The sequence below is a fragment of the Zingiber officinale genome, chromosome 4A, assembly GCF_018446385.1.
Source record: "Zingiber officinale cultivar Zhangliang chromosome 4A, Zo_v1.1, whole genome shotgun sequence".
In the NCBI taxonomy this organism is placed as follows: Eukaryota; Viridiplantae; Streptophyta; class Magnoliopsida; order Zingiberales; family Zingiberaceae; genus Zingiber; species Zingiber officinale.
This window is the reverse complement of record NC_055992.1, coordinates 128,141,877-128,154,632: the sequence shown is the minus strand read 5'-3', so window position 1 is coordinate 128,154,632 and position 12,756 is coordinate 128,141,877. Positions and strand designations below refer to the sequence as shown.

The 12,756-nt window shown below is 40.6% G+C and overlaps 1 protein-coding gene across 1 annotated transcript; it reads right to left on the bottom strand.

Moving 5' to 3' along the window:
- Positions 1-7,409: 7,409 nt before the first annotated feature.
- On the bottom strand, positions 7,410-10,987 carry LOC121971119 (RPM1-interacting protein 4-like). Its single transcript, XM_042522245.1, has 4 exons — positions 10,834-10,987; positions 8,366-8,785; positions 7,796-7,999; positions 7,410-7,724 (listed from the first exon to the last, which is right to left on the bottom strand). The coding sequence occupies exons 1-4, from the start codon at positions 10,837-10,839 to the stop codon at positions 7,689-7,691; spliced, it is 666 nt and encodes a 221-aa protein (XP_042378179.1). The 5' UTR covers positions 10,840-10,987; the 3' UTR covers positions 7,410-7,688.
- Between the last annotated feature and the right edge of the window lie 1,769 nt (positions 10,988-12,756).

Below are 12,756 nucleotides of genomic sequence, written 5' to 3'. Positions count from 1 at the left end.
AAACACTAGGGCGAATAAATCCCCTGTCTAAAAGCTCCTGGAGTTGAACCTTCAGCTCGTTCAACTCTTTTGGTGCCATACGATACGGAGCTTTCGATGTCGGCGCGGTTCCTGGAATCAGCTCAATAGCGAACTCCACTGGCCTTCTAGGAGGCAAACCTGGCAGCTCCTCTGGAAATACATCTGGGTATTCCCGGACAACAAGAACGTCGGAGAGCTGCGAACTACTACTGTCCTCAGTACTGATCAACGACAACAGAAAACCATGACAGCCGTGAGACAGCAGCTTCTGCGCCTGAATCGCCGAAATAATCGAGATGCCGTCGTCTCTAATGCCAGTGAAACTCCACGAGGGTTGGTTCGGAGGCCGGAAGGTGACCACCCTCGTCTGGCAATCAACGGTAGCATGATATACTGATAGCCAATCCATACCAAGAATGATATCAAACTCGACCATCTCCAATACTAGAAGATCTACCGTAAGTATCATGTTGCCAAAGTCTAACGGGCAACCTCTGATCTCCTGGGTGACGTCTAAAGTATCACCAGACGGTAGGGAGACAGTCAATCGCCGCAACCTAACAGTAGGTAATCTACCAATCTCCCGCATAAAGGTACGGGATATAAAAGAGTGCGAACTACCAGTATCAATCAAAATATCAGCAGTAAATGCATAAATGGAAATCGTACCGCGGAAAACGGATCCGTCGGCCCGCTGAGCATCCTCTCTGGTAATAGCATGAACACGACCAGTCTCTGGCGGAGGAGGAGGTGGTAATCTGCCGGTAAGGCTCGCCACTTGGGCTATGTGCGATAAGACGAGAAGATGGTGATCGATCATGTGGTGGGCCGAGATCGAGTCCGACATCGCTTCGAGTCGGATAATAAGGTCCGGAGCAAAACTCGGGTGCTAAGCACCGAGTACTCTGTCCAAGCATGCCAAATCTTGCTGGAGGAGCTACTCCTGAAGATTGGCCTTTCTGCCCTCCTCGATATGCCCTTGACTAACTAGACTGTCCCCTCTGACCTGACCCTCCGAAAGCCGTGTGCTGAGCCTTCAGCTGACAATCTCGGCTCTGGTGTCTAGGCAGTTTGCAATAAAAGCAAACTGACTGTCCCAGAGAGCAAGCTGGGGTGAGGTGATCTCTGGATCCACATCTGAAACAATGAGTATCACCGGAAGGTGGTTGCCGGTTCTGCTGAGAAAACCGGGAACGTCCTGAAGAAGACCGCCCTGATTTCTGAGGCCTACGAGACGCCCCAGAAGAACTCTGACCTGACTGTCTGCGACTACTCTGAGGCTGTCCTGTCGCCTGAGTCTGCTGGACCTGCCCTGATGTCTGACCCGTATGCTTTCTTTTCCTGTCCGGATATGCTGTCTGCCGAGCTAACTCTATCATCAAAGCTCGATTCAATGCATCAGAGTAAGATGTAATCCCTAATCCGGCAAGCTGTACATGCAGATAACCATCCAATCCCTGTATAAACTGCATCATGCGAGTTCTGTCCTCCGCAACTAACTCTGGACAAAACTGAGCCAACCGGAGGAATTCTGTATTATACTCGGTCACTGAGCGGTTATTCTGCCTCAGACTCATAAAATCCTGTCGGCGAGACATCTGATAGGACAGTGGAAAGAAACGGCTCTCAAAAGCCTCTCTGAACCTGGTCCATGTGACGTTGCGCTCACCAATGATAGAACGCTGAGTAACCCACCAGGCATTTGCTTCATCCCGTAAATGATAAGCAGCCAGCTCTGCTTTCTCCCACTCGGAGCAAGCCATATAGAAGAAAGTCTGCTCCATAGTCTCTATCCATGACAGAGCCATACTCGAATCGAGATCTCCGCGGAAAAGAGTGAAACGAGTCTTCATCGACTCGGCCAGTGCTGGAATCCTAGCTCGTGCAGCGACAATATCAGTGAGTTGTGTCGGAACGGCTGCAGGAACTGGTGGAAACACTGGAGCTGATACTACAGGTGGTACCGCGGAATAAACCGGAGGAAGAACTCCCGGTGCTACTGTATATACCGGAGCATAAGCCGTCGGTGGTACTGCCTGGGGAATAAAAGTGGTGGCAACTGGAGGTACGGTAGGAAAATGTACCGGATGTGGAGCAGCTGCTGCTACTGTAGGCACTGGTGTCGGGTACACTGTAGGTCCAAGTGGCGGTGGTCCTGAATACACCGTAGGCTGCGCTGGAGCAGATGTCGGGTACACCAATGGTACTCCTGATGGTACTGTAAACAGGGTAGGCGTGGATACCGTCGGTGTGGCCAAAGTAGGTATCTCTACAGGAGCTATCGGGATTTGAGAGCCCGATGCTCCCGCTGCATCCTGAGTCTGTCCCTGACTGACAGGCTCACTAACAATGGGCATCTCTGGCATATCCAGAGATCCCGTGGTCCTCGCACGTGGTCGACCAGCACCACGTCTCGCAGCAATACGAGTAGATCGTCTCATATCTGTTAAATTAAATTACAGATATCAATACCAATATAACCAACACAAAATAACAACATACCTATTTGCTGTCTGGAGATGTTCCGTCGCTGTCCAGTCCCCAATTTGACCTCAAAATTCCGAACGTACATATCGCCGGAAATCCAAATAAATCCGAAACGGAAATCCGAAATATAACCATATCGAAAATCCGATAATGCCCAGTTTGACTCGCAAACCTGGCTAACCCAAATATCCAGAATACCAACAACCGGTATCCGATAAATCTCCAGAAACCAAAAGCAGGTATCCATAACCTGCTCTGATACCAATAAATTGGTATCAGATAAATCCCGAAAATCCAAAATACGAAACAAAAGATCGTAAAACTGTGCTCTGATACCACTAAATTGTCACGCCCCCAGAAGAGTCCCTGTCCGAGAAAATTTCGGCAGCATCTCCCCTGTACGGCGGACAATCAAAATTTTCTACAAGCACTAAATACTCAGCCACAGGCGGCTGGAATCATAACAATAAATAAAATCAATCACCACGCAGTTTATATATATATTCAGCCTCTGGCTGACACAACCACGCAGTAATAATACTCTGACTCGAAATCAACCCTACTCAACTACACTCGTAAAGCCCAAATCCGACGTCGAAATACTCGTCTCGCGTCAAGGTCCTGTATATCAAACATAATGTCTAGTTTAGCTATTTCTATAATACCACAATTAGCCAAACTACATTCTAATCCAATTAAAGACATTCTAAATTGGATCCAACTAATCCTTCCAACACAATTAATGAACCCTAATCAACACATAACAATCTATTCTTAATTCCAACTCAATCTACAACACGAATACAACCCTCTACTTCTTACCTCAATTCACAGCCACTTCTAATGACTCACAGCCGAAGAGTATGATGCCGGTCGTTGCAAACTGACAAGGTGAAGTTGTTGATTTCCCAAATCTGCACTCTGGATCAAAATCAACACATTAACCCTTGAGCATAAAACTCAAATCATGATCCATCACCTGAAACAAACAACTAATCATTCACTACTCAAGCTGCACAGATTAAACAGCCCCAATCCTGTAATTGAGTCAATCCTCACTTAATGTACACACTTTGCATCCAAACCTCAACAAACTTATAAAAAAAAAAATCAAAATGTCTTACCCAATTCCTTGTGCCGGCTCTGCTGGTGATCGACACCGGCGACCAGGTGGATCCAAACTAAGCACAGAAGAGGGCAGATCAAAAGAGACCAGTGAGGGATTGTTCTGCTGTGATGCGCGAGGTCGGCAGTGATCGGGCCGACTGTGAACCCAAAATAGGCACAGAATTGGACGGCTCGGCACTGGCAAAGGTGTGGCGATGCTGTTTTGCTGAGGATAAGCGGCCGGCGTCAGTGGGCAGAGAGGAAGATAATCGGGTGGCTTGGTGCGTCGCCGGCGGCTAGGGCACCGAGACAGAGAAGAGGTGAGGAGATAGCCGGCGGTGGTCGGCGCTAAAAACTTAGAGCTCGGCGTGGAGAGGCCGGCTCTTACTCCTGTGGCCGGAGTGTCTCGGGAGGATGAGGTACACAGCCCGGACGGTGGTGGTTTGTGCTAGGGCACGGCGACGTCGTCGGCAGAGAAGAAGGGATAGGAGAAGAGAGGCGTCGGCGCCGGTTAGGGCAAGGAAAGAAGTCGGGCGCGCGGTGGTTTCGGCGTCGGGTGCACGGGAAAGAAACGGCGAGAAGAAAAAAAAAAGGAATAACTAAAAAGAAAATAATATTTTAAAAGAAAATCATGCATTTCCTCATTTAAATAGGGAAGCCCAAACAGGCTTTTCCAGAATCCAAATTTTATCCCCTTTGAACTTATCCGTACGAGCTCCGAAAAATTCCCGAAAAATTTCCAAAAACTCCAAAAAATTCCCTTAATCATATTCGCCTATTTCCGGTATTTTACACTAATCTTGGCCTCTGGAAATGTTACATGGTCGTGCGGCACACACGGCCTGGTAATGCTTGGCCTCTGGAAATGTTGCACGACCGTGTAGATCTACACGACCGTGGCTGGATACATTGCTGAGGTGACACAGTCGGTCTGCACCACACGGCCATGTCATGCTCCCTCTCTGGTAAGGCTACACGGTCGGTCTGCACCACACGGCCATGTCATGCTCCCTCTCTGGTAAGGCTACACGGTCGGTCTGCACCACACGCCCATGGCTTGAGTTTAGGGGTGTAATCGAGCCGAGCCGAGCCGAACTCTTGGATGTTTGAATTTGACTCGTTTATAATCGAGTCGAGCTCCAGCTTTATTTAATGAATATATTCATAGCTCACGAGCTTATTCGAACTTTTATCGAGCCTAAACGAGCTTAATAAATATAAATTATAAATTTAAATATTCATTAAAAACTAAATTATATATTTTTTAAAAATTATAATATTCTTGTTAAAATTTATAATTTTATTCTAATAAATAAATTTAATATATTTATCTATGTTTTTCATAAGTAGAGTGTAAAATCTTTAAATTCAATATCAAAATTATTATTTTTTTTATTTAAAAGTTGATTCATGAGCTTAACGAACATGTTCACGAGATAACGAGCCGAATATTATGAAACTTGAGCTTGGTTTATTTATCTTAATGAGGCTCATTAAACGAGCTCAAACGAGATTTTATCGAATCGAGCTTCGAATAGTTCACACACGGCTTGGCTCATTTACACCCCTACTTGAGTTGCCTCTAGTGGGGAAGCACGGTCGTGTGGGTCACACGATCTTGGCTTGATTTCTTCTAAAGATGTTCTTGTGTGTATTTTCACTCCATTTTCGCTCCAAACAACATCCTGTCAATAAAAACAAGTAAAGAGCAGATCTCCGAACAAAATATAATGGAAGTATGATATTATAAAGAAATAGGGTGCAATAAATATAGATTATGCTCATGAAATATAACATGAGGGGATGGTAAATCCAGAAACCCAAAGAGGGATCACAACTAATTACGGTCAGATTATGATCATGATCCATCTGTAATTATAAGTGGTCAAGATCTTGATCCATTTTTTTTATTTTGACCCAAAGATATGGTCTTATTATTTAGGACAACAACCTGATAATTAATTGATAATAATTTTTTAATCCAATAAAAAAAAAGTGATTACGCTCCTACGACCCTAATCTATCCTTAATTTATGTGAAAGAAGATAAATCACAAGGTCAATGTATAGTTGACCATCAAATAACTAGGAGTGAGAAATTTTTTTCCCAAAGAACTGTCGGCAATTGATTCCTTACTCTATTATAATAAATCTGTCATTTTTTAGCCAACTGAACACCCTTGTGAAGATGATAATAATTTTTTTATTCAGCAGAAGGTGAAACCTATCACCATGACGACCCCCTACGACTACCTCACACCTTTGAGAGGGAGTAAGTTAAGAAATCCTTTGAGAGGGAGTAAGTTAAGAAATTGAAATTAATCATTACATGGAAGGATAATTCCTGTGTTTTTATTAGCTCAATTCATAATAATGTGATAATAATTTTTTATTATCATTTATAATTGTATTTTTTAAAATTTAAATTATTTAAATAAAGTTATGGATGTTTATTAAATTAAAGATAAAAATTAACAGTGAAATAAAAATAATAATAATGTGTGATTCACACGGCATCACCAGCAGATTTAAAATTTTTTTTTTTTAATTTATTTATTTATTTTTTATTTTTTTTATTATAGCAACGTCCCGTCAAATTTTAACGTTAAGTCTACTACAGTTATGAAATCGTAACGGTTACAATTACTACAATTATAGTAGTTACAAATCTATTACTGTTAAAATGTTAAATCTGTATTGTAGCGACTATAGACTCGTAGTTGCTACAACATCAAGGGTAGTCCGACGCACGAAGGTCTCGCGATGCAGGATTCTGGGGAATGATTCATTGTACCCAACCTTACCCTGTTTTTTAGAAGAGTCTGTTTTTAGGATTCAAACCCATGACCTTTTGGTAACATGATAATAATTTTATCATTGCGCCAAGACTCTTCTTCCCTCATAGTTACTATAACATGATTGAATAAAATCATAACCAAGTTCTAACAGCTACGAATATAGCTTATAACTACTACAACATGAGTAAATAAATCATGACCACATTGTAATGAATAAGGTAGTAATTGCTACAATATAAATTTAACGTTGTAGCAACTACAATTGCAGCAGCTACGATTCTATAGTTATTACAACTCAGATTTAACATTGTAGCAACTATGAACTTATAACTGCTACAATTATAATAGCTACAATTCCGTATCTACTACAATATATATTTAATGTTTAAATCTAATAGAGGTACTCTACATTAGATTAAAAAAAAAAATCTATTACAGTAAAAATCATGCATAGTACAGCGTGAGTCGCGCAACATATTAGTTCTACTCTATATATATCTATCTATCTTGTCTTGATACTCAAAATCTAAAAATCCTTATATCTGATTATTTAATTAGATTTAAAAAATCCCTCCGTATCCTTTTTACATTTGGATTGGATATCGAATTTGATCCAGATTAGAAAAAAATTATCATCCCTATCCCTGGTAATTGAATTGTAAAATTTTGTATATTCTCCTTCAATTTATATGTTTTATGTCACTTAGAATTGATGTTGCTTCGATACATTTAAGTAATTTTTGACGGCCAAGATTTCCATCTACGATTAGATAAAATAACTTTTGGACATATGAGGTGTAAATTGTAAAATGAGTGCATACTCAAGCATCTAGTTGTGCTCACAAAGGATCCACTAGTGTTGCAAAACAGCAATTAAATCATTTTTTTATCAACACCTTTCTGCAAATCTTTCTCTAAAAGTCAACAACAGCAGTTTAAATTACCAACAAAGTCAACCCTGCTGTAATCTCAGGTGAAGACGGAAGACTCATGAAAGGGTCATTAAAGGAACAAAGGAACATTGAACACTAATCAATAGATAAGGAACACAGATGAGTTTTCTTATGAATCTTACACTTTGTTTCACTATATCACTCCACTCTCTCTGAGAACAGAACCTCGATTATTTGAATCCACAAAATAGCAACAACAAACTGAACATATCAAACAAATTGGCCATCTAATACTTTGCTTATATGCATCATCCTGTACATAAACAAGAATGAGTAAACACTAAGGAACCGTCCATCTTCTCGCCTGATGTGGCTTCATTTGATCAGTTAGATGCCCTTGGACGAAAGAATCGACAGAGCTGCAAAAGGATCCATAGGTTTACATAAGATCAATTGTCGAGATGAAAGTGTAGCACAATTTAGAACTTACCCAGCTCCAGAAGGACTTCTTTTGCCTGTGTGACGGGTATGTTGGTGGATGTACAGGCTGAGGGGAAATTGGTGGAATGTGAGTTGCAGCGCCAGCCTTCCTATCTTCTTTAACTTGGTTGAAGATGACTGTGTATCCATTTGATTTAGGATCCGGTGCATCCCAGTCTCCAAATTTGGGAATCGCTGTGGCTCTTTGGCGTCCCTGTTGTCATTAAGCATTGAGGATCAAATGAAGAGCAAGAAAAGATTATGAAGTTAATGATTTTGGCTTATGATCAACTTTGCAACAGAAACCATGTTATTATCTCTTTGTTACTGGTAAATCCCTATTGATATATCCATGCTAAACTAATAGTTTAGCTCTTTTTGTCGCTTGGCCCAACCTGATCATGAGAGCAAGCTTAGACTATAACATGATTTGTTAGACTGCAAATATAGACATCCTTTTCCAACTGACAAAATGAAAAAAATATCATGTAAGGTAGCAGTCATAAGTTTTTTTACAAGAACTAGCATGATATTATTAACTTTAGGATGAAAGCTCATGAATACGAGGGAAAAATCTTACAGTTGTTCCTTGTAGAGCATTTGCTGCTCTCCTCTGTGTCACTGGTGATTGGGAAGGAAATTGACCAGCTTCTTCCATGCTCCTATGAGTTCCATGGTTCCTACCTTGCTGATCCACATTAGATCGCTGGCTAGTATTTCTAGACTGTGTTGGAGCTTCCCTTTCTTCTCTGCCATAGTTTGTTCTCGGATGATGATTTGCCCCATCATACTCTGTCGGTTTGTCCCTGTGGCCTTGATTGGGATATTGAGGCTCTACAGGCTGACCTCCAGCTCTGTGGAGCTCTGCCATCTGCTCTGGATCATTTGGGTTGAGAATGGTTGCTCCAGGAGCTTTCCCCTTGCGTGCCGAATCAAAATATGTTGTGTAGGCAGCATTTTGGTTCCAATCACCAAAACGCGGTACATGTCCACCACGTTGCTGTAAAATTCAAAACAACAGTAGTTGAGTATATTTTGAAAATGTGGGAAGGTCTAGTGCAAGATATCAGGAGTGATGAATTAGTCAGTCCATAAAAATGATATAGCATTGGATTTACTGGTTTGCCACTAGTTTTGCCTCCTATACCAAGTATATGAATCAAAAGCACTTCAAGCATTGAAGAGCTGCAGATTAGCATACAAAATGAACAGTGCAACAGGTATGCTCAATTTGAAAGATATGTGGATGAGCTGGGAAGTGCATCCAATCTGGGAAAAAACAGGTTAGACTGGCCAGTTTTTATTGATCCCGTAAGACCAACCATTTAAATAAAAGCTGCCCTGGTTTTGTTTCTATAAGTAGCACCCTAATGGTCAGTCAAAATTTCTGTTTCTCAACTACTCTCCCTCTCGTATTCTGTTTTTTTTATCTTGCACATAGTCATCCACCAGTACTGCACACACCGTAGTCAGTGTGAACACCTAGAGCTACAAACTCTTCTCTTCCTCATATCTCTTACCTCTCACTCTTACAGCAAAGGAGCCACATCGATGCCATCTCACACCGCCCGGCGAGAACACCCAAAGCAATGGCCTCCAATCTTATTCACCCTTCACTCTAGTTGTCCTATTCTTGCATTGCAGTCGCTACCTACAGTCAGACATCAATTGTTTTGAAGCCTTCTTCTTTGATGCAGAGCACAACCATCTAAGTTCCTCCATCAAATTCCTTTTGTTGGCTTTAAGATTAAAGTAAATGAAAGAATGCTTGTTTATATGCAACTCTCTAAGACTTTTAAAATAGTTATTTGTACTATCCTCAATTTTTGGTTCTTATGCTGTCTGGATTGATTACCGGCTCTAAAACGAAATCTGACCAATTGGTTTGACCACTGAACAAGTTGACCTAGAGCTTTTCTGGTTGGATTTTTTTGGTTTGGTTCTGATAAGTATGTTAAAAAGTCAACTTTTTGAGCTAATCAAAGATAGCAAGTCCATTTAAATATATGTTCTCTAGATCATCAATCTGCATGTCATTGTCATAAAATAGACAAGGAAGCAAATTCACAAGTAGATGAACTTACAAAAGAAAGAAAAATCAATGACAATGATTTTCCATGCTAATGTGAACTCATGGCCTCATATATACCGCAAATTCTTCTCAAGTGTTATGCAGGAATAAAAAAGTAATACATGTCAAAATAAAACAAAAACAAACAAACAAAAGCATTTAAACACAGCCTGCAACTGGAATTCCAATTTCACGGCCATAATGAATTCCTACATTTGAAATCATAGAAAATTGAGAATTCAAATTTAAGTTGTCCAAAGAGTTGGTTTCTTCAATCCCCCAAAAGTTGTTGGATTTGTATTTCTTCCTTTTCCTCAAAAATAATTATTTGTGCATTTATCTAATGTACTAAAGTTCTCTAGCAATGGAAATTGCATGATCAATCAATGCAAACACAATTTTAATGTTTTAATTATCAATAATTCAACAGTCGATGCAGTTCTATTATTGCTTTTATGAATCGATTCCAAACAGGTTGAGAGGAATCAAGTGGTTTATAGAGTTTGACGGAGAAAAGTAATTAGAATAAACTTACCACGCTTGAGCTTTAAATGTTTCAAGCACAAGTTACTAAATAATTATAGAAAAAGGAAGGAACTTCTGATCACAATATTAAAACTAAAAAACAAAGGTAGAAGATCATAAGAGAGAAAAGCACTATTTTTTTTTATCTGAACACAGAAAGAAGCATCTTGTACCATTAAAGCAAATAAAAAAGCCAGCTTCAGCGAAGAAAACCCAAGTGGCGGAGTCATACAACTACAAGAATAAATGAACGATCTTGCAAGCATTAAAGAGCAGTCTGACCAAAACAAAAACCTAGCAACAAACAAACAAACAAACAAACAAACACCCAATTTATCTGACCAAAGTCCCGCAGCTCCCATTTTTTTTTTTTTTAATATTAAATAAATTTCGATCATTCAGCAATCAAGACGACGAAACCAAGAAAGATTTGGGCGAAAAAATCAACTCACAGCCATGACGACGCGAGCAAGGAGATGCTTTCGGAAGTTACGGAACCTAGTAGATCGAAAAGGAGATGAGAAGGGAGACAGAGCGCGGCCAGCGAATGGCGAAGACGTCGCCTCTCTTCCTCAATAAAAAACGTGAAGAAGGCGAAGCCAGCCACGGAGACAGGCGACGCGCTGGCGACCGAGACAACGCGGACGCCCACCACGTTGGATTTACTAGCCTGACTAAATCAATCGCTTGTCTTAATAAATAAAAGTCAACGTCAATTAGGCCCCATATCTTCTTATTTTTCTAGAGTTTGCCCTCGTGTTGTCACTATTTTTTTTTATTCCGCCCCTAAAAATTTTAACTTTTCAATATTTAAATATTTAAATGGCAATTTGAAAATATAAAGTTTTTCTCTCTCTCTTTCTCGCAGCTCATATTCGTTGACCTAGAAGCCTGACTGTTTGCTCTCCCAAGACCTGGCCAAAATAATTGGTCAATCGGCGACGGTCAACTCCTCTTTACCAGTTTTGTCCTCCTCTTTGCTACTAATTCACACCCCAGCCCATCTTGACCGTCCTTAACAATATTCTATGCTAGATCAATTTGGGTCAAAATCAAATTGATAGGACGAATCTATTAAGATCGGATTAGTAGGATCGGATCTTTAGGATCCAGAGCCTTTAAGTAAAAAAATAAAATAAAACGATTCAATTTAAAGGCCAACAAAATAACCTTTAACAAAATATATAAAATCATTGTACTACGGATGATTCCAATCATTCTTGGATTGATTGACTACTTTTAGATTGTAGGATCATGCGTAAAAATAGAGCCAAGATTTTCATGTTGAGAGACAAAAAGTGTATGCTTACGTTTTATTTTTTATACTCCTACACCTTTTGTATCTCAAACTTGAGGGGGGCGGCCACCCCCAAATGAATCTGTCCTTGATCGTGCGATCCTATAATTTGAACTGTGATTCTACAAACTATAGTTCAATCTATCCGGTCGCCTAGTTTGTCCATCTCACTCGCTCAATTCATCTAATTCGGAGCCTATTTTGAAGAACTTGAGACTTATCCTATAACCACATAATTAAGGTTAAAATAAAACTAGAAAAAGACTATACAACCACCATAATTAATGTATATGCATGATGGAACTAAATCATGTTCTCAAATTTACTTACTTTCGAACCAACCCTTAAACTAGAGATTAAAATAGCATAGAAAACCTACATATTCTTAGCACCTTCCACCTACATGCTTTCCCTAACACCAAACACATTCATCAAATAATCTTTTGGATTATTGTAGAATGACCAACACAGATGAAAGTTTGATGGAAGGGTGAGTGCTTTCTGTTGGTGCAATATCCCTCAGGTCAAGGTTGACCTGGGTAACCAAGCTGAGTCTTGGTTTGGGTTTAGATGTTTGACAATAAGATATTGATTGAAGAAGAGTCAAGTAGGTCAAGGGAGTGACTGGATACTTGACTGGAAAGTCCTAGTGAGTGAAGCTAGGCAGAAGGAAATCCTGATGAGTGAAGCCAGGCGAAAGTCCTAGTGAGTGAAGCTAGGCAGAAGGAAATCCTGGTGAGTGAAGCCAGGTGAAAATCCTGGTGAGTGAAGCCAGGTGAAAGTCCTAGTGAGTGAAGCTAGGCAGATGGAAAGTCCTAGTGAGTGAAGCTAGGCAGATGGAAAGTCCTGGTGAGTGAAGCCAGGCAGAAGAAAAGTCCTGGTGAGTGAAGCCAGGCAGAAGGAAGTCCTAGTGAGTGAAGCTAGGCAGATGGAAATCCTGGTGAGTGAAGCCAGGTGAAAGTCCTAGTGAGTGAAGCTAGGCAGATGGAAAGTCCTAGTGAGTGAAGCTAGGCAGATGGAAAACCCTAGTGAGTGAAGCTAGGTGAAAGTCCTGGTGAGTGAAGCCAGGCAAGGAAGG